Source organism: Vombatus ursinus, unplaced genomic scaffold (assembly GCF_900497805.2).
Source record: "Vombatus ursinus unplaced genomic scaffold, bare-nosed wombat genome assembly UNPS02014811.1, whole genome shotgun sequence".
Taxonomy (NCBI): Eukaryota; Metazoa; Chordata; class Mammalia; order Diprotodontia; family Vombatidae; genus Vombatus; species Vombatus ursinus.
In genome coordinates, this window is record NW_020954589.1 from 17,407,541 (window position 1) to 17,433,816 (window position 26,276).

The 26,276-nt window shown below is 36.3% G+C and overlaps 1 protein-coding gene across 2 annotated transcripts in view; it reads right to left on the minus strand.

The window, feature by feature from the left end:
* The window catches only part of LOC114053477 (kinesin-like protein KIF6), a 451,087-nt gene that overhangs the window by 301,300 nt on the left and 123,511 nt on the right, over positions 1-26,276 (minus strand). The window contains exons 6-7 of one of the 2 annotated variants that reach the window (XM_027876575.1): positions 25,084-25,213; positions 3,576-3,782 (exon numbers count right to left, since the gene is read on the minus strand). In XM_027876575.1, coding sequence (XP_027732376.1) covers positions 3,576-3,782; positions 25,084-25,213 — 337 coding nt within the window. The remainder of the gene's footprint in view (positions 1-3,575; positions 3,783-25,083; positions 25,214-26,276) is intronic. The other variant, XM_027876576.1, reaches the window with a different exon arrangement.

Here is a 26,276-nt window from a genome sequence, read left to right on the forward strand (position 1 = left end):
GGGCAACTGTGGTTGGTTAGAAGTCTGTCTCAAGGAGTCTTTCTTAGCCAATAACCATAATTTTGCATGAACAAGTGATTATTGGGCATATTATAAGGGCCAAGAGTCACCACTGGAAATTAGCAATAATAATAATTGACATTTATGTAATATTTCAAGTTTTACAAAATGCTTTATACATATTATCTTATTTGATTCTCACAACAACTCTAAATCAGGTACTCTATACATGATGATCTTCACTTTACAGACCACAGAAGTTAAGTGACCTATCTATGGTCACACAATTAGTTAAGTGCTAGAAGCAGGATTCAACCCCATCTCCCTCCTTAATACCAGTTCAGGGCTCCTTCCACTATCCCATCCTTTATACATGTTCCAAAGAAGCTCTAGACTCTAATGTTTTGATCTCAAAGCTGAGCCAGGAGTAGCTCAGGAATGCTACATGTCATGTAAAATTCTATACTAATATTAGTCTCGTGCCAGTCTGGACCACTTGGGTACTTTGTTTCTGATATCTGACTCCAGGACTTCATTAGGACTAAGCTGTATGCCCATGTTTGGATCAGGCTTCCTCCTGACGTTCACTCATTCTACTTTTTCAGCTCATCTCTCCTTTTCAAGAAGTTTGGCACCAGGGCAGCTCCCATTCACTACTTTAACCTCAAAAGGATTTATGAGGCAGTAAAAAGGTTTAGTTTCCTTATATCCTTTACCCTGATGACATCTAAGCCCTTGTACTTTGCTAACAGACTCTGTACTTACTCTTTCAATTCTTCCCTCGTGTTTTTCAACTCCTTCAGGCTCAGAAAGTAATCTAACTCTTTGAATATCAACTTTTAACTTCTTTGGGAATATCTACTTAGATGAGCAGCTAGGTGGCACAGTGGCCTGGAGTCAGGAAGAAATGAGTTCAAATCTGGCCTTGGACACTTACTAGCTGTGTGACACTAGGCAAGTCACTTCATCCTGTTTGCTGCAGTTTCTTAATCTGTAAAATGAGGTGGAGAAGGAAATAGAAAGCCACTTCAGTGTCTTTGCTAAGAAAGCCCCAAATGGGATCATGAAGAGTGGGACACAATTGAAAGGACTGAACAACAAAAACTTGGATGAAAAGAGATGAGTTCATTCTGTTCTTGTGAGTCAAATTAAGAAATAAAAGCGTAGTATGATTCTTCAGTTAGATAGGAAAGGTCTTCTCCATCAATCATCTCTTCTATTGCATCTTCAGTTTCTTCCTCTTGTCCCCACAAACACACTCATATCTTCTCTATCCCAAAAAATTCTTCCCCTGATTTTGCTGCCCTTACCCCTCTCCCCAGCTATTGGCCTCTGTCCCCACTCTCCTTTATCGTCAAACTTTTTGAAACAGTTGTGATCTCTGTCTCAATTCCATCATTAATTCATTCTTCAACTTTCTGCAATTTGGTTCCCACCTCAACCACTCCACTGGAACTGTATTTCACAAATAGCACTAATGACCTCCTAATTTCTGAGTCCAATGGCCTCTTCTCAGTTCTCATCCCCCTTGACCTCTTTATTGCATTTAAGACTAATGACTAATGCTTCTTCTTGAAACTCTTTCCTCTCACAGCTACTGCATCATAATAGGCACAAGGCAGCTAGGTGATGCAGTGGACATGGCACTAGAAATGGAGTCAAGAAGACCTGAATTCAAATCCAGCTTCAGACACTTATTATCTGTGATACTTTGGACAAGTCACTTAACTTCTGTGTCAGTTTACTCATTTGTAAAATGGAAATAATAACAATGCTTAATTCTGAGCCTTGTGAGAACTAAATGGGATAATATTTGTAAAGTGTTTTACAAACTTCGAAGAACTACATAAGTGCTAGTTGTTATTATTTTCATTATCATTCTGCTCTTTTTGGTTCTCTGACCTTGATTCACTGGAATTTTTTCTTTTTTCTTCTACTATTCATTCTTCTTCTTCTGACCCCATCAATGCTGGAATTTCCTACAGTTTTGATTTTTCCCTATTTTGTCACATTGATTTCATCTGTTCCCATGATTTCAATGACCATGACTATGCAGATGAATTTCAAATCTTTATCAACAGTTCCATATCACTCTCAGATCCAAAAAGCAATCCAATTACTGCCTGGACATTTCTGCCTTGAAAACATGCCACTACCTCAAATTTAACATCACTCCAATTTATCCTACACAATGCTGTGAAATTGATGTTCCTATGACTTAAGTGTATCATGTTATTTATTTGCTCAGAACCCATCAATAGCTCCTTACTTTCTACCAAATAATTTATTCTGATGGTATCACAAGAACAACAAAAAAGCTTTATCAACTATGGGAGATGTGTCATTGTGAGCTTTGAATTGATGAGAGTTGGGGATGAGCCACAACAATGCAGCTGGTCACTGGGAGAGTATGACCTTGACTGCAGAAGGGCTTGAGGTGTGTTTTTGCCTTCCCTATAATTGGTATTTATCTGTATGGCTCAGGCAGACTAGCAGATCAGGTTATCAATTAGTTCACCTACTGGGAACACGCATAGGATATGCTTAGAAAAACCCCTCCACTCTATCTAATTCTATCCATCCTTTGAGGTCCATTGCAAAAGAGAGTTAATATTTTTTGACTTAAGGGTCAAGAAAGGGGCAAATCATTTCTACTCTCTGAGCTCCATTGTTCTTAATTATAAAATAGTTAAGGGAATAATATTTTGACTGCCTCAAAGGGGTGTTATGAGAAAAGTGCAAATATAGGGTAGCTAGGTGGCACAGTGGATTGAACTGCTGGGCCTAAGTTTAAAACTGGCTTCAGACACTTACTAGCCGTATGATCCTGAGTAAGTCACTTAACTTCTGTGTGTCTCAGTTTCCTTATATGTAAAATGGAGATAATAATAGCACCTACCTCCCAGGGTTGCTGTAAGGATCAAATGAAATAATAATTGTAAAGCAGTTAGCACAGTGCCTGGCACATAGTATATGGTTAGATACATGTTAGCTATTATTATTATTACTAAAGTATCATAAAAATATGAGCTATTATTATGACCTCTTCAGCCAGAAGTAATTTCTGAAATACCACAGCACTTGTATTTCTCTTATTATGCTTTCACATTATGCCTTGTATTATAGTTATTTATAAACATGTCTTACCTCCCCTACTAGCCTACACATTCCATTAGGGTGAGGATTGTATTTTATTCTCCTTTGAATTTCTTACAGCACCTAGTGCTGCACCTCGAACAAAGTGAACACTAAATAAACATGTGTTAGATGAATGAATAAGTAAAGAGGATGTGGTGGGTGGCAGATGGTTTGCAGGGAAGTACAGAAGAGCAAAAATGCTGAAAGGAACTGTATCCAACCACTCCAAATCCAAGAAACAACCAGCAGTTCAGAAAGCTAACACTTAATTCTGTTTTATAATTCCAGAGATATTTGAATAAAATCTGATGTAAAAGGAATTAGTACTATGTGCATTTTCTCAAAAAAAAGGTAGTGAGAGTTTATTAACAATATTTGTGTTCAACAAACAATTTCAAGCTAAAGCAAGAACTATGTGCTCACATTGTCAGTTTTACCTGTTCTAAGTAGTGTAGGGAAAGGTTGATATATTTGGCTTCTGTCAGAAGCTGGCCTCCAACTCCAGTCTTTGCAACTCGCTCTGAACCAGCCAGGTCAACCAAATGGAGTTTGGCATGACGGACAATTGCAGAGCCTGGTTCCTTGCTTGAGATATGAACTGTGAAAATGCAGTGGGAACGCGTGGAGGCCTGATTCATAGGAGTCTATCAAAGTGGAGTTCCAAAGAAAAGCTCATTAGAAGAAAAAAATAATTTTTTTAAACAACAACAAAAACAATATTTTTAAGCAATGGAGAAGGTAAAAACATTTTTTCCTTAAAGCCTAAAGCTTAAGTCTTCTCCAATACCTTTGATACACTGAATGGAATATCAGATGTGATAAGTCAGATCAGATGGTAGGAGAAGGATGCTAATGAGTCCACAGTCATGGATTGGATGCTTATATGAATTAATAATAGCAATAATAATAATAATGATACTATCTGCCCTCTACATAACACCTTAAGGATTACAAAGCACTTTAAAGCCTTTTTCATTTTATCTTTACAACGACCCTGTGAGATAAGTGCTATTACTATCTCCACTTACCAAACGATAGTAGAATCAGCACAGAGACTTTAAGTGACTTACCAGAGTTCTACAGCTACTAAGAGTCTCAATTGGAATTTGAACCTGGGTTTTAAGATGAAATCTAGAGCTCTGGTTACTAAACAATTCTACCATTCTACCTGGCCACAGACTGCACGTACTCTGATACTCAAGAGAGGTAACATTTATAAAGTGCTCAGCACAGTATTTGGTATATAATAAAGGCTATACAAATGCTAGATATTATTATCATTCTTATTACTGGTCAACCATTTCAATAATATTTGACGTTGATCAAAAATGGGGCAAGGCAACACTAACCCATTTCATTACTAGGAAGACAACTCAAAGTACATAATGCACTCATAACAGATAAGCAGCATAATCTTTTATTTCTGTAGGACAATATGCATCTGAATTTTGTGGTATAAATGGGAAAATAGATTTGGATCTACATCTGTAAGATAATACCTTGCCAAAGAAATGTGGACATTTATAAATCTGAATGTAAATCTAACAGAAACTTCAGGATATTTTTCCAGCCCCAAATTCCATATGCTTTAAAAGGGAAATAATTGATACACAGTGTAGACAAAACCAGATGATTAGCAAAATTTTGGCAATAAAGAGACAGAACATGAAGTTAAATAGGCTAAAAATTTGACCCATTACTTGTCGCCACAACAAACAATACCCTAACCATGGCAGCATGTGATTTTGCATGCAAACGTGGGCCGGCAAATAACTGTGCATGCAAAACCACAAGTTCAAATTTAGAACCTGAGTTGAGGTGCCTTGGAAGTGACTGTTATTTGCAGAACTTAAATATGGGGTTTGTCTCACTGTTATATTCCCACTACAATAAATTCTACAGTACTATAATGAAAGTCAAATCAACAATTGATATAAATGTAATAATGTCAAAACTAAACCCAACAGCTGTCTTCAGCTTCTAGACTGATATATTGGAATGTGGACCTTTAACAAATACTGGAATTGAGTATTCATTTCACTGGAATGCAAACATCAGATTTTTACATCAAACTAAATTATAATTCTTGTGAAGGTTAACTGGGGTCTGCAATTAAAATACTGGACTATTATGTTTTATAAGTCTATGTCCACAGTTTCCTGACTTTTTAGAACAATTTCCTGCATGGAGTGGAAGTTGCTATTCTCTTAAAAACAACATTTTAGACACTTCAGAAAATATCATTTGTATATAGATACCTACTTGCATTTCAGTCTGATGATGTGCTATGTGTCTGCCCTATATATATGTAGGACATACTTCTTTTTTCCTTATGTCCATACTCCTGATTATCTTTTTAAAGGCAGAATTGTAACAGACACATATTTTTAAATGCATGAAAACATATGGTACCACTTAGGTAGATTAATGTGAATTTAAACACACATGTTATGCAAATGTACACATAGAACTACTGAATAGGGCCTTTGGTAAAATCAAAGTAATGGCCAAATCTCTGGTCATTTCATATTAACCATTTAGTGAGTGCTTCCTTTGTGTTCAACAATAATGGTAGGTGTTAGGGATACAAAAGAAACATGAAACATAGTCCATACCCTCAAAGAACTTATGATAGAGTTGGAAAGACAATCAGTCAAAAAACATATATTAAAGGTGACCTATGTGCCAAGCAGTATGCTGGGTTCTGAGAATATACAAAGAAAAAAAAAGTTCCTGCCTTCAAGGAGCTCCATTTTATTGGGGTAAATAACATGTACACATATAACTAAATACTAAAACAAATCAAAGTAATTTAGAGGATACTAACAGTTTGGGGGCATCTGTGAAGGCTTCATATAGACAAGATTACTTGAATTGAGTTTTGAAGGAAGCTAAAATTCTAAGAAGTGGAGATCAAGGTCATACATTACAGGCAGTGTCAGTCTGGACAAAGTCAGAAAGACAGTAAATGGAATATTGTTTATAATGAATAGTAAGTAAGCCGGTTTGCTTGCAAGGTGGTGTATGAAGAGGGATAATCCGTGTTAAGTCTGGAAAAGTAGATTGGAGCCAGACTGTGAAGGGTTCTAAACATCAAAGAAAGGCCTCTGTACTTCTTGAGCAGCAGAGTAACTTGGTCAGACCAAAGCTTTAGAAATATCATTTTGTCGATTGGAAAAGACAGAGACTGGAGCCAGGGAAACCAAATAGGAGCATATTACAATAGTCTTGGAATTAGCTGATAAGAACCTTAACTAGGTGACCATGTAAATGAAAGGAATGGATGTGAAAGATGGAGGCAGAGTTGACAAGACTTGGCTAGACCATATACGAGGAGAGTGGAGAGCTGCAGATAACTCAGGATTATGAACCTGGGTTACTGGAAGGCTGATGGCATGTACCTTCAACAGAAATAGAGAAGTAGGTAGGGTGTAGGGTAAAGATAATGACTTCTGTTTTGGAAATACGATCATATATTTAAAACTGAAAGGAATGATAAAGGTCATGTAGTTTTTAGTCTCCTTATTTTATAAATGTGGAACTAAGACTAAGAGAAGTTAAATTATCATTTTAAGGAAAGCTCTATTTATTCCTATTTCTAGTGGGGTTTTTTTTTTTAAATAGTTATAGGCAATGCATTTTGTAAAAGGTTTTTCTTCATTTACTGAAAAACTACATGCTTTGTGTTAGTATTGTTTTTGATATGGTCAACTACGCTTGTAGTTTTCCTTGTATTGAAACTTTGCATTCCTGGTATAAATTCTGCCTTCTCATAGGGTATGATCTTTGTGATGTATTGCTGCAAACTTCTTGTTAATGTTTTATTTAAAATTTTTGCATCAATATTCACTTGTCTAACGAACGGTCTATAGTTTCTTTGTTTTGATTCTTCCTGGTCTAAGTATCAAGACCATACTGTATCATAGAAATATTTTGGTAGGATCCCATCTTTATTTATTTTTTCAAACAATTTATATAGCATTGAAATTATTCTTAAAATGATAGTGAGAATTCATGTATAAATGCATCTGATCCTAGGTTTTTTTTGTAGTTCATTTATGGCTTGTTCAATTTCTTTTTCTAAGATCAGATTATTAAAGTATTCTATTTTCTCTTATGTTAATTTGGACAATTTATATTTTTGTAAATATTCATTTCATTCATGTCAATTTTATTAGCATTTTAATAATTTATTAGCTTTTAATAATTGCTTTTATTTCATTTTTCATTGCTTGTTAATTCTCTTTTTTCATTTTTCCATTGGTAATTTCTTTCTTTTTTAAAAAATCATATTATCTAATAATTTATCTATTTTGTTGTTTTTTTTAAACCCGGCTCCTAGTTTTATTTATTAATTCAATGGTTTTTCTTTAACTTTAAATTGTGTTAATCCTTTCTTTGACTTTCAGGATTTTTATAATGATGTTTAATAGGGGGCGGTTAACTGGTTGCCATTCTAGTTTTTTTATGCTGTGTGCCCCGTTCATTGATCTGTTCTTTCTCTCTTTTGTTGCTAAGTTTAGAGATATAAAAGTTCGTCTAAGTACTGCTTGTTTTCTTTGATCATCCCATTCCTTAGGATTAAGTTGTTCAGTTTCCAATTAATTTTTAACCTATACTTCAAAGGCTCTTTATTGAATATTGTTTATATTGTATTATGGTCAGAAAATATGAATTCAATATTTCTGCTTTTCTTGTGAGGGTTTTTCCCCCTATTATATGGTCAATTTTTGTGATTTGCACAGCTGAGAAATAAGTACACACTTCTCTATTTCCATTCAATATTTTCCAGAGGCCTATCATATCTAATTTTTCTGAAATTCTATTCATCTCTTTAATTTCTTTCTTGTTTATTTAATGGTTCAATTTATCTAGGTCTGAGATGGGTAAATTGAGATCCCCCATTAACAACATTTTACTATCTATTTCTTCTACAATTCATTTAACTTTTCCTTTAAGTGCATATATATTCAGTACTGATATTAATTGTCTATGGTACTTTTTAGCAAAATGTAGTTTCCCTCTTTATTTCTTTAAATGAAATCTATTTTTTGCTTTTGCTTTGTCTGAGATCATGATTGCTGGTGCTGCCTTTTTTACATCAGTTGAAACATAATAGATTCTGCTTAAGTCTTTTATTTTAACTATGTGTTTCTTTCCATTTCAAGTGTGTTTCTTATAAGCAACAAATTATTGATCTCTGGTCTCTAATCAATTCTGATATCCTCCTCTGTAGTTATGATTATTACTGTGTATTTCCCTCCATGATATTCTCTTACACTTAATCTTCTCTTGTTTACCCTATCCCCTCTTCAGGTTTGTTTTGTTTCTGAACACTTCCCTTAATCTATCCTTCTTCTCATTCCTCCCTCTTATTTCCCTGTCGAATATGATGTATTTCTGTACCAACTTTATCTGTTTATGTATGTGTATTCTTTTCTTCTTTAACCATTTCATATGAGAATGAGGTTCAAATGCGGTCAGCTCTTCCCACATTCCCACCCCACTGCTTTCTCCTTGTTATAGGAATTCATTTTGGTGTACCCCTTTTATGTGAGATAATCTCCCCCATTCTTACTCTCCTTTCCCTCCTATCCCAGTACATACCTCATCCCCACTCCTTTTTTTTTTTCTTTTTGAGCTCATGCAAATACAATAGAATCATATCCAGGCCATATTTCTAACTAGACTCCCTCTGACCTATGGTGAAGATAATTCCCCATATAAGGATGTAAGCAGTTTAACATTGTTTAATCCTTTATGATTTCTCCTGCATCTTCAACATTTTATGTTTCTCTTAATTTGGGGGTTTATATGTCAGATTTTCTATTCAGCTCTGGTCTTTTTATTAGAAATGTTTAAAAGTTTTCTATTTTATTAAAGATCCATTTTTTTCTCCCTACAAGGATTAAACACAGTTTTGCTGAATAGTTTATTTTTGGTTGCAATTCTAGCTCCTTTGCCTTCCAGAATATCATATTCCAAGCCCTCCATTCCACTCCATTATGGTAGTAGCTGCTAAATGTCGTGTGATCTTCAAAATGGTTCCATGGTACTTGGACTCTTTCTTTTTGGCTTCTTGCCATATTTTCTTCTTGACCTGGGAACTCAGGAGTTTCCAGGGGGTTTTCATCTTGGATTTTCTTTCAGGAGATAATTGGCCAATTCTATCTTTCATTCTTGTTCTTCTTCTTGTTCTTCTTCTTGTTCTTCTTCTTGTTCTTCTTCTTGTTCTTCTTCTTCCTTCTTCTTCTTCTTCCTTCTTCTTCTTGTTCTTCTTCTCCTTCTCTATCTTTTGCCAATTCATATCTTTTTTCTTTCATTATATTTGAATTTATTTTAAACTTAAGTACAAAATGAGAAAAGAAAAAAATTTGCCATGTACATAGCAGAACACAAGAGAGGATTCAATATAAAGCAATAAATTTTCCATTTCAAGAAAATCTATATAATGAATACTACACATTATTTTAAAGCTGTCTATCTTTTCTTTGCTTCCTTGTATGTTTTCTTTTATCCTCTACCATGTAATTTTTACTTTATTCCCTCTCCCCTCTCAAGAAGGCTACAATTAAGCATGAAGATACACACATGCATACATATGCATATATACATACACGCATATACATACATATACATGAATACACAAATATACATATACATCCATAAACATACACATATAAACACATACACACTCAAACACATATACATAAGACCGCATTATGCTTATTTCCAGTTGTGATATGTTTCCTTGTAGGTGGATAGCATCTTCCTTTATAAGTCCAAATCTTTCTACATTTTTCTAAATCCATCAGCTCATCATTTCCTACACCACAACAATATTCCGACCCAATCACATTCTATCTGGGAGACTGTCTATGAGAGTTTTTCCCCTCAATTTTTTTTGCATTCCCTCTATTTTGTGCTCCATGGGTTTTATTTGTACAGGAACATTTTAACTTAAAATAATCAAAACTATCAATTTTATACTTCTACCCTGCTCTCACCTTATCATATGGTTTACAGTCTGATACTACTGAATCTAGCTCCTTCACATCTTTTTCCCCTGGTTTCCTTGAAATTCCTGACCCTCTGCACTTCCAAATGAACGCTTTATTATTTTTTTCTGATTCAGTAAGATAATTTTTAGTAATTTAATTGGGGTGGTATTACATAAATAGATTAGTTAGGTAAAATTGTCATTTTTTATTATATTAACTTTATCTACCCATGCACAATAAATATTATTTCAATTTTTTAGATCTAACTTTGTTCGTATAAAAGGTGACTTGTGTTTATATTCGTATAGTTCCTGTGTCTGTTTTGGCAGGTATACACTCATATTTTTATGCTATCTAGATATTTTATACAGTCTAAAACTATTGATTAATATGACTGACACATAGTGTAGTTTCCCTATTTTTCTTTTGATTAAATCTGATTTTAGCTTTGACTGTCGTGTTTGTGTGTATCTCTCATTTTTATAGCATTTCCTAAAAACAACATATTGTTCAATTCAAAATTTGAATCTGCTATCAGTTTCCATTTTATGAGTAAATTCGTCCCATTCACATTCTAAACTATAATTACTTGTATATTTTCCTACTTCCTGTTTTCCTCACTATCCTTCTCACCTTATTCCTATCCCTCCTCACTCCTCTACTTAACTTCTACCCACTATCTTGTCCTTCTATTCTTTAACCTACACCCCCAAGAATCTCTTCCTTACCCTCTTCCTCAACCCTATACCCTTATCTTCTTATTTCTTTCTGAATTTAGATTTTTATACCCTTCTAAATTTATATGTTGCTCCCTCTTTATCCCATTTCCGTTAATCTACACACCATTCTATATCCCTCCTTATCCTATTCCCTATTCATCCCTTATCCTCTCCCTCGTCTCTATCCCATTGCCCTCTTATTTCTTTCTGAATCTAGAAGACTTGTACACCCTTCTAGATATGTATGTATTGTTCCCTCTTTAACCCATTCCTGAAGAGAACAGGGTTCCAGAACTGCCCGCCCTGTTCCCCCAGCTAATTCCTCTTTATCAGTTCTTCCTCTCACACCTCATTTGTATAATTACTTTTTGCCTTTTCCTACATTGTTTTGCTTTTTAGAATCACATCATATTCAGCTCTACCCTATGCCTTCTTTCAAACTACTCAATTACTAATGTCAATTACTAATGACAATTTTAGATATATGGTTTACATTTACACAAATAAAAAGTAAACAATTTGTTCTTAGTGAGTCCCTTGTAATTAGTCTTTGATGTTTACAATATATTTCTTTTGGATCTTGTATGTCAAATTTTCTATTTAGTTCCGGTCTTTTTTGCAATAAAATCCCAAAGGTCTGTCAATTCATTAGATGTCCATTTTTTTTCCATTCAGGATTATACTTAACTTTTCTGGGTATGATATTTTCGGCCATAACCCCAGATCTCTTGCTCTTTGATATAGTGTTCCAAGACCTGTGGTCCTTTATTGTAGCCACTGCTTTGGTGTAATTCTAACTGTAGCTCTGCCTTTTTTTATTTTTTTTTCTTGTTGCTCATAACATTTTCTCCTTAACCTAGGGGTTTTGGAATATTCCTAAAGTATTTCTGTAGGTTTTCCTCCAAGGATCTCTTTCAGGTGGTGATTGATGGATTTTTTCTATTTTTGTTTTCCCCTTATGTTCTAGCACTTCAGGATAATTTTAAAAAATTATTTCTTATATTACTGTATCGAGATGCTTTTTTTGATCATAGCTTTCAGAGAGTCCAATTATTTTTATGTTTTCTTTTCTTGATCTCTTCTCCAGATCAGTTGCTTTTCTTATAAGATGTTTCATATTCTCTTCTATTTTTTTCATTCTTTTGTTTTATTACTTCTTGGTCTCTTTTAACTTTGCTGGCTTCCCCTTGGCCAATTCTAATTTTCAAAGAGTCATTTTCTTCCTTAAGATTATGGATCTCCTTTTCCAGTTGATTGACTTTCTTCTCATAATCTTGTTTTTCTTGGATTGTTCTTACTCTAAAAATTTTTTCTTCAATCTTTTTTATTTGATTTTTGAAGTCTTTTTTGAGTTCTTTTATTAATTCTTCTTGGGCAGGTGACAGTTTGATGTTACTCTTTGAGGTAAAGAGAAGCTTTTTTTTTGCTTCAGTATTCCCCTCTGAAGATGAAGTCTGGTTTTCTCTATTCTCATAGTAACTGTCTATGGTTGAGTTCTTTCTCTTTTGACCTGCTCATTTTCCAAAAAAAAATTTTTAGCAGCTTATTATTATAATCACCTCTAATCTTGAGGTGTGGGGGGGTGCCTCTGGCCTCAGGTCATTCTTACTGTTATTTTTTAAGCTTTGTCCTGGGCCCAACCTCTGCATCCTTTGCCCTCCAAGCTACAGCTAGGGCTTCTCAGCACACTATGCTGGAAATGCTCTTGCTCCTAAGGACCCTCCAGTGGCAGTTCTCCTCTCTGGCCTGGAACCAAGACCAAGAACTCACTTCTTTTGAAAGTGCCCACAGCCAGCAGTGTCCCCATCCCACTGCTTCTTCATTCACCAGCCATGTGCTAGTTCCTTCTTGCCTTGGAATGCATATCTCAGCAGCACAACTGGTCTTGGGTCCCTTGTCAGAACAGGTTCCCTCAATTTTTCCCCGCTCAGATGCTGGACTCCCCACACTGTCCAGGAGATGAAAATTCCTGTGGCTGAGGTCCAGGATACCTCTCGACTAAGCTTCCACCAGGGATCTCCACTTGTTGTTTCAAGAGAGCTAGTTGGAGGTGTTTACATTTCACTGGGGGTGGAACCTCCATCCTGGGATCTTTCTATGGACCTTTTCCAGTTGTCTTGGTTGTCTCGGGAGGATGGCTGTTCTGCCCCAACTCTTGTTTATTTTTGCTACTCTATGTTGACCTTGAGGTGTTATTTTGTCTTGTTTGTGGAGGAAATCTGGAGAGCTTAGAATTGTCTGACCTACTCCCAGAATCCTTTCTGGCAAATTCTTTCCATTTCTACCTTGCTCTCTAGTTCTAAGATATCTGGGCAGGTTTGTTTTTTTCTTGAAATGTGATGTCTATGCTCTTTTTTCCCCCTCTTTTGCTCATGGCTTTAAAGTAGTATAACTATGCTTAAATTATTGCTCTTTGATATATTTTCTAGCTCAGTTGTTTTTCCTATGAGATATTTCATATTTTCTTCTATTTTTTCAGTTATTTTTTAAACTTCATTTTATTATTTCTTATTGTGTTATAAAGTTGTAAATTTCCATTTGGCTAATCCTAATTTTCAAGTAGTTACTTTCTTTAGTAAGGTTTTGTACCTCTTTTTCCAAGCTGATAATTCTCTTTTCATATCTTTCTTTCCTAGCTGAGGAGGTCTGCACTGGGCATGACATAATTTTGAAGATGTTGAAGTATTAATTCTCAAGATATTTGAAAGAGAAGAGGATGCCATTTTTTCCTCCTGGGAAAAAATGTAAATTATATTTAAATTTCTTGATTCAATATTTTTTTCTTGTTCTCAACTTTGCAGACCCTAAACATTAAGAGGAATGTATATAAGAATAGTTAATGCTTAATATGAGGATTTATGCCTGCCAGGCACTTTACAAATATTATCTCATTTGATCCTCACAACAACCCTGGGAGGTAGGTGCTATTTTAATCCCCATTTTACAGATGAAGAAACTGAAGAAAATAGAGAGTTGTTTGTTTTTTGCTTGCCCAGGGTCACAGAGCTATCAAGTGTCTAGGCTCCATTTGAACTCAGGTCTTTCTTACTCTAGGTCTAAGTGTTCTATCTGCTATACCACCCACCTGCTGAAACTGAATGAAACTGTGAAACTCATTACCTAATTGTTATCATCATTATTATTATTATTATTATTATTATTATTATTATTATTTTTAATCTCAGGCACATTGGTTCCATAGCCAGCTCTCTTTTTCCGTTATACCCTCCAAATCGCCTCCTAATCTCTTCTGTGAATTTTCTTTGAATGTTTTATAAATTTTTTCTTTTTTTTTCTATTTTACTATTACTACCACCTCTTCTTCCCAACTCCAATAACCCTGCCCAATAAGTCTTCCTTTTAACAAGTTAGCATGGTCAAGAAAAACAAATCCATACATTGACCATGTCTGAAAATGTATTTCTCATTCTGCAACTCTAGTTCATCACTTTTCTGTCAAGAGGTGGGAAGCATGCTTCATAATTGGGCCTCTGGAGTTATGGTTGGTCACTGAATTGATCAGAGTTCTTAAGTCTTTTAAAGGTACTTTCCTTTATAATGTTGTAGTCACTGTGTAAATTGTTCTCTGCATTGGTTCATATAACTCTACTCAGGTTTCTCTGAAATCTGTCCCTTTCAGAATTTTTATAGCATAATAATATTCCATCACACTCATTTATTATAAATCAGTTAGCCATTACCTATTTGAGAGGTATCCCTTCAGTTTTTATTTTTTTTGCCACAACAAAATGAATATTTTTGTACACATTGTTAATTTCCTTCTTCTTGATTTCTTGGTGGATATAGGCCTATTAGTTGTTAGAGATGAACTTTTAATGACTTTTGGGATATAGTTCTAAATTGTTTTCCAGAACTGTTTGAGCATTTAACAGATCCACCAATCATAAATTTTTGTTATCTTTGCCAATCTGATGGGTAAGAAGATAAACCTTAGAATCATTTTAATTGATATTTTTCTTGGCTTTAGTGATTTAGAGACTCTTTCCATGTGGTTGTTGATAGCTTGGATTTCTTCCCTTGAGATCTTTTGATTATCTATCAGAGAATGGATCTTATTTATTTAAATTAGTTTCCTATACATCTTGAACATCTAGCCTTTAAAGAGAAATTTGCCACAAGGATTTTTTTCCAAGTTAATTTTTTCCCTTCTAATTTTAGCTGCATTGATTTTGTTTGTGTAAAAAAAAATCTTTCAAATTTATGTAATCAAAGTTGTCCATTTTATCTCTATGATACTAGATTTTGTCTGGTCAAGAACTCTTCTCTTATGCATACTTGTAAAAAGTATCTCTTTCCCTGTTCCTCTAATTAGTTTATATTGTGACTTTTTATATCTAGATGTTACATCCACTTGGATCTTTTTGTGGCATATGATAGGAAATGTTATTCTAAGCCTAATTTCTCCCAGATTGCTTTTCAGTTTTCCCAGTAGCTTTTGTTAAATAATGAGTTTTTACCCCAGTAGTTGGGGTTTATAAAACACTAGCTTACTATGTTCATTTGCTTCTGGATCTTTATTCCTACTCTGTCCCACTGACTAACTTTTCTATTTTTAAATCGTACCAAATTGTTTGGATGATGACAGCTTTGTAGTATAGTTTGAGATACAATATTTCTAAGTCCCTTTCTTTCCCATTTTCTTTATTATTCCCCTTGATATTCTTTAACTTTTGATTATCTAGATGAATTTTATTATTTTTTTCTAGCTCTATAAAACAGACCAGCTAGGTAGTGTAGTTGATGGAGTACTGGGTAGAGGGCTGGGCCTGGAATCAGGAAGACATGAGTTCAAATTCAGCCTCAGACACTTACTAGCTATGTGACCCTGGGCAAGTCACTTAACCCTCAGTTAAGTGCCTCAGTTTCCCCATCTGTAAAATGAGCTGGAGAAGGAAATGGCAAAGCACTCCAGTATTTTCACCAAGAAAACCCTAAATGAGGTCATGTAGTCAGACACGACTGAAACAACTAAGCAACAACAAAGGCTTCTATAAGATAACCTTTTGGTAGTTTGATTGACAAGGATAGGGTGTGGACTTGTAATTTCACTGAATGAGGAAACTCCCCCTACCAATAAAAATCAATGCCTTCTCTGCGGCTTAGTCTTAGAGAGTGGCTCAAAGCACTTTCCCATGGTCACTGAGGCAGTCTAGGTGAGAGTGGGACTGGCTCTGAGGCAAGCTCTCTATCTGAAAGAGCGGATGCGAAAGATCAAGAAATGAAAAAAGAATCAAAAAAATCAAAAAATCCCCCCCCTAAAAAGAATCAAAATAATTTTGGGGATTTGGAGTATAGATTTTTTGTTTATGCTGACAGTCAATATTGCTATTAAGCATCCCCTATGTGCAAGGCACTATTAAAGGCACTATGGATACAGACAAAATACAATAAGCCCTACCTGATGAAACAATATACACATAAAAAATACAAAATATATACAAGGTAAGACAAAATAAATTCAGGAGGGATAGGTACTAAATAGATGAATGATCAAGAAATGTCTCAAGGAGGATATAAGGGGAGGCTCATCATCATTTATTCTACAAAGAAACGATGGTAAGAATGATAGAAGCATGAGGGTTTATAACAGGTATGAAGATATACAGGGTGCCCAAAATTTTAGTTTAGTTTCAAGCTGTTAAAGCATATACTATGACTGACAGCAATAAATAAGGCTATATTTCTATACCTTTATTGCCATGTAATTTTCAGATTTTTAGTTATTAGCCTTAGGTTTGGGCAGAAAAGAGTGAAAATTCAATTTGCTCCAATGGAGGCCTGCTATTAAAAGAATATCATACCAAGAGAAATCACTGCAAGGTAGATGCTAAATGAACTATGTAATTCTGGTTTTTCACCTTAGAAGTGTCACTTAGTGTCACTTAGTGTTTCTAGGACTGGACTGATCTCTATCAAAAGAGATCTCTTGAGGAACACCTCAGGCCACACTCAGTGCCCATCTTCAGTACTTACATGCATTTGTGACTATAATAATGAAAGAGGGTAGGGCCATGTCTTGATCATCTCTTAACCCCTATTAAGTCTAAAAGAAGACCTTACCTATACCATGAGAACCAAATACATTATGTTGACTTACTGTTGATTACACAAAGCAGGTGATGTAAAGAAGTCAAGATGTTCTAGAAGGATATTGGCCTCACACTACCATACAAAGTGGAACCCAGTGCAAGGGAAGCCACTGTTCTTATTATAATGGGAGCAAGGCAAGACTGGCCATTTTACTTACATTTTGTACTCCCCTTATGCAGAAGTCTCAGAATGAACTCTTTAGATTTCATTTATTAAGTCAAGCTCTTGCTGCACATGCACAGAGCACTATGGTAGGCACAGGGGCAAACAGAAAGTTTGGATAAGATGAAGTTTCTACCCTCAGGGAGACTTGACCTTATGAAGTCAATATAACTAGTATGTTTCCCATCCAAGGAAGTTTAGTGCTATGTTAGCCAGTGAGACTTTAAATAGTTAAGTGGAACATGATTTTTCAAAGCTAATTACAACCATAATCTTGTTTCCTACTCATACCACACAAGGAGATTATGTCTTCGAGCATTAGAAATGAAAGAGTTCTTGTCAACAAACACAGCCACACAATAAGGCTACTATTTCCTTTCTGTACTTTATAGGTTATTGTGCAGAATGTCCAATGAACAGCTGGTCAGCTAATTCTAGCATGAATTGCAACCTACTCCCTCTTATACCCATCATCCTCAGGCCTCCCTGGCCCTCACATTTTGATAAGAGTTACATAGCTCCTTTCAAATGGTTTGCTTCTAACTTGCATTTTGGGAAAATTTTGGGAAAATTCAAAATTACATTCCTTCCTGCAGAAAGAATAAATAATTATTTATTCTTTAGAGAGCCAATGTGTAATAATGAGTAAAAGGTCAGCCTTGAATCCAGGAGAAACCTGGGTTCAAGTCCTGCTTCTGACACACCCTGGCTGTATGGTCCTGGCAAGTGACTTAATTTCTCTATGACTAGACCATGCTGATCTGCATTGATAGAGTTTCCTCATCAAGAAGTTCCCTAAACTATTGAAGTCACAGGTACAGTTTCTATTCCTATCAAAATAACTAGTGCATAGTCAGTCCTTTAGTTGAAACTAATGAGACTTTTATTTAAAGGTAAAGCATAAGCATTACTATGAAAATTTTTATAAAAATATTTATAAAACATATGAAAGCTGCTGGAGAGATGAAATTCCTTCCAGGAATTCTAGAACATTATAATAACCTATATTTAAGCTTAAATGTTTGCAGAGTGCTTTAGGTATATCATCTCATATCATGAGCCTCGTAAGAGCCTTGCGAGGTAGATACTATAAGCATTAGCATCCTGATTTTGTAGATGAGACAACTGACAGGATGTCACTGCCAATGGCCACACTTGCTAGCAAGCATCAGCAACGGGATTCAAACACAGATTTTTCTGGATTTCAAGCATAGAGCTTTCCTCACTATATCACACTGTCTCTCTGTGTATTTTTAGTCAGAATCAGAATTTGAGAGTTGGAAGAGATCCCAACAATCATTTAGTCTAATGTACACACAAAAGAAATTCTCATGATAACTTATCTCTCAAGTGGTCATCCAGCCTCTGTTGAAGACCTCCAAGGAGGGAGAACCAAAACCTCATAAGGCATTGCATTTTTGGACAACTCTAATTGTTAGGAAATTTTCCCTGATATCAAGCCTAAATTTCCCTCTTTGCAACTTTCATCCTCTGTTACTGCTGTTTCTGCCCATTGGAACCAAGAACAAGTTGAATTCCTCCATATAGACCTTCAAATACTTGAGGGGGTCATCTCCAGTTGTCCTGATCTATATCTTGCCACTGGACCCAGATGGCTCCAGAGGAGAAAGTGAGATTGGTGACCTTGCACAGCCTCCCCCCCGACTTAAATACAATTCACTTGCAAGTCATGGCATCCGCTTCTTGATATCATGACCCTCTTTGAGAACAAAGGACAAACAACAACTGTGAGCAGCACGAGCCACCCCACTGGGGACCCAACTGACCAGTTCCAACTGGGCAACTCAGCTCCTTCCTTCCTTTCTTCTTCCTCCTCTCCTCTTTTTTCTTTTCCTCTGTCCACATATGGTATCATACCCTTACCTGTAGGTACTCTGCCTAAGGAATGTAAATTTTGATCACTGAAACCTAGAAAGATATCTTGGAGTTTATTGGCTAGATTTCTTTCTTAAGGACTACGCCTTAAACCCAATTCACTCTGGCTCTCATTGATTGGCCAACAATAGGTCCCAACCCAAGCCCACTTTGTGGTCACTGTTTGGGCCTTGATTCCTGAGTGAACATAAATAGCAATTGTTTCTGTTTTGGCCAGAAATCCTGAGGGTCTTCCCCTCCCAGACTGATTTTTTTTAAAAGTAGGTCAAAGAAGTCATTCTTTGCCTCACTTCTTACCTCGCCTTAATCACTGAATGGGCATTGCTTCAAACAGAGACCTGGGAAAGATTTCAGCTTAAAAAGACCTGGACTCAAGGCCCTTCACTTTCTTAGTTGCCTATCTCTGAATATTCTCTGGTCTATCAATGTCCTTCTTAGAATGTGGCACCCAGAATTGAACACACTATTAGGAACAAGATGTGACAAAGGCAAAACACAATATGACCATATCACCCTACTTCTGGAAGCTCTGCCTCTCCATGAAGTCCAAGACTGCATCAGCATTTTGGGCTGCCAAGCCACACACTTGATTTATATTAATCCTGCTAAAGTACAAGAACTTTTATCATCTAACCATGCCTCCCTGATCTTGTACTTGAGAAATTGGCTTTCTTTATGCCTTTACAGTTCTCTCTAATTTATTTCATCTTCTTAGAGTCATCCCAACACTTTAGCCCGTCAAGATCATCTGGGATCCTGCCTCTCATTCAGTGTTTTTGCTATACCTCCCCACTTTGATCATCTACACATTTGATGAGCGTGTCATCTGTGCTTTTGTCCAAGTCATTGATAAAATATTAAAATAGGGCCAAGTACAGAAGCCTAGAGTATCCACTGGAGACCTTGTGCCACATTGCCAGAGAACCATGAACAACTACTCTTGGAGTTCAGCCACCATGCCAAATCCATTTAAGGGTAATTTCATGTTGTCAATATCACTCTATTTTTCTCCACAAAAAAGTATAAAATAGTATATAAGTTGCTTTCCTAAAATCTAGGTAAAATATATCCACAATATCTCACTCATATATGAGTTTAGTAATCCTGTCTAAAATGGAAATGAGGTTAATTTGGAATGATTTTTTTTTAATGAAGTCATACTGGTCCTTCATAATCATCCTTTTCCCTTTCCAGATGTTTGCCAACAAATGCCAACAATTTTTAATGATTTATCATAGAATTTTCCAAGGAACTGTAGTCAAGTTTATTGCCTTAAATAAGGGGCTTTACAGGCCCTACACTTCCCTCTTTTTTTAAAAATTGGGTCAACATTTGCCCTTCTCCATTCTTGCATTATCTTTCCTGTTTTCCATGATCTTTTAAATATTACTGACAGTGGCTCTATAATCACATCTGACAGTTCTTTCAGTACTTGAGGATATCATTCATCTGATCCTTGAATTCATCAAGGGCACCTAGGTGCTTTATTTTCTATCTCGTTATTTATTTGGGCCATCAATTCCCTGTTACTCATTTTTGTTCTGTCATTTCCAATGCAAAAGTTATTTTTCTTGGTAGAGAAAATAGAAGCATTTAGTTCTTGTCTTTAAGTTTCTTTCTTCTGCTTCCTCCTTGTAAAATGAAAACTAGAATAGATGATTCCTAGGACACCTCTAGCTCTGGGTGGCTGGATCGAAGTCCTAGAGGCAGGAGAAGAAAAGAATAAGGACACAGAAAGAGAAGAATTACCCTTAGTGAGGAGCAAAGAAACTCATGCCTCTGAGAAAGAAGGGAAGAAGGCTAGAATGGGCGATGATGCCTAAAAGCTGAGGATGAGAATCAAGAAAGCTCCCTTCAGGTGGCTAGAGTCTCCGTGAAATGGAACACTAGGCCAAAGGCTGTAACTGAGTGTAAGGGGGTACAAATGGGGCCTTGAGGAGTAAGAAAAACATTTGAAACAGCCACTGTGGGGAATTATTAAGAGCAGAGGAGAAGGAATGCCTAGCAGCAGGGAGGGTTTAGATGGTGTTATACACCATTTATGGAAAGAAGGCATTAAGTTTAGTGCAAGACATAAATAGAACTGTAGAAATTATTTCAGAATTTTGAATTAAGTAGAAAAAGGATAAATCTGCCCTTAATAACTTTTCCTGAAAAAGACTAAAGTACATGAAAATAAAAAGAACTTCCCTTCGTATACTATGCATTCAGACTTTGTTTTGCAGATGTTTTCTGGTTACCATAGCAGCTTCTGAATTTGTCTCTGTATAAATGGGAAGTTGGTAACCTAGTTTGAAAAACTGATCAGTATGTTTTTTTATCCCAGTAAGCTCATTCTGCACTTACACAAATTGCATTTTGACAACTAGGTTGTCATCCAAAGCATAGCTTTTTGTCTTACTAAGGGTCTTAATGATAAAATATTCCAAAGGAATGAGAATTGCTTTTTAGCTATGTTTTAAAATATCTTTCACAGTATCCAGAAGAGATGACTGCAGTTCTCGATATGTAAGCTTTTTAAGAATCCAGAAACTTGACCTCACTTGACAAATATAACATGAAGTATCAATTCTGAGTATTATATTCACACAAATAGCAAGCTACAAAGTCTAAGACTTGAGAGATATCAGATCAGCATTGAAGAAATTAGGTCCCACGGTAAGAAAAAAATTAGAAAAACTAGAACATATTAACCACTGCCTTGGTACTGGTCTTCAGTCTCCTGAGTTCTATAACATCACTAGAAAAATATTAGTCACTGATGGAAAACGTCTTTGGATATTTTGGGTGGGGATTGAATTTCAGTAATTAGGGTTGTAAATGTATACATACAAGTAAATTTGGGTTCTTGTGTCCCTTTATATCATAAAAGGATGAAATCAAGTAACTTACAAGTAGAAAACAGACATTGTCAATCAGAGTATTTGAAACTCTACCACTATTATGGTCTGTCTTCAAGCTGTGGTACTCTTATCTCCAAAAGATTAAACATATGAATCATTTAGAGGACAGTGGAAAATTGCATGATGGGGGTGAGTTGGTTCTACCACATTACAAATGAGGACTTCTGAAGAAGAAATGGAATAAAAGAAGTAGTCTACAAAATGTGTGAAGAAAATGAAGATGGGTTCAAGGATATAACTGATGGCCAGTCCAGGTCATGTGCTGCTCTGGTATCCTCACAGCATTAACAAAAAGTGAAGAAAGTTCCCAGCACATCATGAGAACAGCATGTGGCAAACTGATGAGCAGTCAGAGACAAGAACTGTGGGCAGTATGGATGGGATGTTGGCAGAGGGAATAAATACCCACATCAATGAGATGTATCCCAGATCTATCTAAATGTGATTATATAATAAAATAGAGGAACTCTTCAAAAAGAATTCAAGATATAGAAACTTAATCCTTGAGGAGGTGGCCTAAGTCTCTCCAAATCTGGCTGAGCTAGGATGTCATTATAGAACAGGAAATTGGTGGCTACAGATCTGCTTCCATAGAAGTAAAGTGCCAGTGACATTGGTTTGGGGCTTTTCTCACATGCTACCGATCATCAGGAAAAGGAAGGATGGAAAACAGGGAGGAAGACAGGGAGGGAGGAAGACAGGGAGGAAGGAAGAAAGGAAGGAAAGGAAGGAAAGGAAGGAGGGAGGAAGGAAGAGAAGGAGAACAGAAGAAGAAAAGGGAGGAAAAAAACTAAAGAAGAGTGATAGGGAGGCAACAAGCATATATTATAGCCAAGTACTGTGCTAAGCATTTTACAAATATTTGACCCACACAACCCAGGAAGGTAAGTATTATTATTATCCCCATTTTACAGATGAGGAAATCAAGACAAAAAGAAGTGACTTTTTGAATTTACACAGCTAGTAAGTGTCTCAAAGCAGGATCTGAAGTCAGGTCTTCCTGACTCTAAGCCCAGTGTGCTAGCCACTGATTACCCATGTAGATGAAGCGATATCAAAATGCTGAAGCCCTGCTTATTACATAGAGCAGAGTAGAGGGCTTGCTAACCATTTATGAGACAGGAGCTACCAAAAGAGCCATCAAATATTTCTGAATATGAATGAATGAATGAGTAAAGTATTTATTAAGCATTCACTATGTGCAAAATACTGAGGATACAACTAGAAAAGAGAGATAGCTTCTGCTCTCAAGGGACTTCCATTCTAATTAGAATATAAATGAGAACCACACATATGGAAGGTTTCAGCTGTGAGTCAGATGGAAAAGTCCCATGATCATTTGGCTACAGCTGCAAAGCAGATGGTGATATCTTTTCTTTAGTGACATTTCCACTGATAAAATCCTATCAGTTTACAACGTAGAACCATTTAACAGTGCCAAGGACATTGGTCAAAAGAACTTTCTTTCCTGGGTCTTTGGTAGCTGTGACTGCAGCACCTGTAGGAGCAGCGGCCAGGCTGCATCTCCACAGGGTTCCCAGGATGATGGATGAGGGCACTGTGCCAGTTGCCCCAAGACTCTTGGGTTCAGGGTGCTGGGCTATCTGCATCAGGGACTGATGGTGGCCAAGGTGGTGGCAGTGGTATGACTTGCCTGGCCCATGCTGCCTCTTGTCTCTTTTTCAGTGTCCTCTGGTGCTTCAGGAAGGCTGGCATGCCCTAGGATGGCAGTTGGTTGGCAGTTGGGGATGTCTGGCCCCTTTTCTACAGGAGTTACTTCCCTGGATGATGGTTGTGAGGGCTGGTGTAGTGTGGCCACTCCCAGTGTGAATATGCAGTCACTTCAGCTCCTTTAGGTTATCTACCATACTGGCACAGAGTCTGGGCTGTATAATTACATGCCAAGATGATGAGTCCTAAAGTACATTGTTCCTTGAAATCATATCATTCTTTCCTTTATTGTGGGTTTTGTGTGCCTTACTTAAGATCCTGAGCTTTGATCATTAGTTCAAAATAAATTTGACTTGCCTTTGCCTCTTTAAAATTAGGTTCCTTCTGTAGAGCCCCTTGGTCGATAAGTGTCATCTTGCATTAACATAATCACTAGCAGGCTATGGTTTGTGATGGGGAAAGGCTCGGGGTCTCCTGTACGAGTTAAAGCAAGAGGAGGGCCCACTTTTATAGTTCTAAAGTTTTATGACTCTGACTTCATCACTCTACATGGGAACAGGTGGAAAGAGAATGAAGAGAATTGACTGTGACATGGGGACAGCACCACCCTTTTGGGTTTTTCAGGGCATTTGTGAACTTCTCCCTTCTTCTGTTCCATATTCTAAGTTCTGATAAAAGCTGCATTCTATATCCCACAAGCTGCTTCTTGTTAAGCTGCATAGGGAGGGATCAGATTTAAAGGGCAGGAAACCCCTTTAAGCCATGTGCTCTAATTAATGTCTTGATTAGGTTCAACTGACAATAATAACATCACTGACAATCAAACTGGCAAGACAAAGCAGTAAGAAAAGACAAGTGGAGAAGCAAGACCCATTCATTTTGAAAATCAAAACTATAAATGTTTCCTACAACCAAAATTAAGAAATAAACTCATTGTTTCTTAAGCCTTTCTAATATAAGATTAAAAAGTTCAGAATATATAAATATGCTTCTTCAAAAATTCTAGCTGAGAGTCAATTAGAACAGTAACATAACAGTAATTTCCAACTTTTGGTAAAATATTACCCAATATGATTTTTGGATTGGTGCTGATAAAATTCTACTTTCAACTTTCGTGGCAGTGGTGATGACTTTGATAGAAAGCACAGAAAACAACCTTCCTCACCTTGTTCCCTGTCCTTGTTCTGCAGAACTAGATTCCAAAGTAAAATTCCGGGATACTTTAATATAGTGTTTTAGCAAATAAACTCTCAGTGTTCTACCAATACAGAAGCAATATGGTCATGTGGAAAGAGGACAGCACTCAAAGCCCAGGCTCTTAGATTCATATCTTGGCTTTGATATTTAGTGGATAGAAACCTTAGGAAAGACACAACCTCTCTGACTTTAATATTCTTATTTGAAAAATGAGGATGTTAAACAAGACTATTTCTAACTACTCCATCCCCCCACTACTGCTTCAAAATACAATAATATCCCTACCTCTGCAATCATTCTGTTGGTATCTCCTAAGAAGAGCAGATTCAAAGCTTCTTCCTCAGTGGTTGCCTGCTGAAGAGATAGATTTTTCAGGTGAATGTTCTGATCAGGGTCCTCCAATATTGTCACCTTCCTAAGGAACAAATAAGGAGTCAGTGAGACACATAACTGCAGTTCACTAAAGAAAAACCTGATGCCAAACTGCAGCTGTCAAACATTCTGCAACATTAAGGTGGTATGTACTCAATCAAGGTTGAGCAATAAAAAGATGGTGATTTTACCAAACTGCATATACTTAAGGGTTTCCCTTAGCTACATAATCAAATAGATTTGTGAATGAAAATCCTATTACCAAGCAAAAGATCTCCTAAATTTACAATATATTGTATTTATCATAGTTACCTGAAAAAATGCATATACTGGTAGAGTTAAACAATTAAGCAACTACTGATGGGCAATATTCTCAAAATTCAAGCTCCAAGTCAAAGATTTAATAGTTTTTTAAGAAGAGGCTCATAGCTTCTAAGGTATTACCTCCAGGACAAAATATAAAGTCTTCTCTGGCATTGAAAACTCTTTCTAACCTGTCCTCTTTCTACTTTTTCAATCTTCTTACACTTTATTCCCCTCCTCACACTCTACAGTCCAGCTACACTAGTCATTCACTGTTCTTCCAAACCAACACTTCATCTCCCATATCTGCACCCTTGCACCAACTGTCCCTCAAGCCTTTATTACTCTCTCTTCTTACAGATGCCTTTCAGTTTCCCTGGCTTCAGGTTTTAGCACAAATCTCACCTTCAATAGGAGGCCTTTCCCAGTTCCTTCTAGTTGGAAGTGTCTTTTCCTTGGAGAATTTCTATCTACTCTGTATAAATCTTGTCAAGTACATAGTTATTTATATGTTGTTTCCATTAGAATGGAAGAACCCTGAAGGTACAGACTATGTTTTTGCCTTACTTTGTACTCCCAGGGCATAGCAAAGTGCCTGGTATTTTAACAAATGCTTTTAATTGATTGACTGAAGAGAATGATTTATCCATTAGCATTACTTTAATCAGATACCTTGTTAAGTGATATATTGAACTCTTTACCATCATGAGTATTGTGCTCAGATCTCTAATACCATCTCCTCCATATCTTACCTTCTTCAAGAAAATTATCAAAACCAACTAACATAAGTGTCACCAGCAATC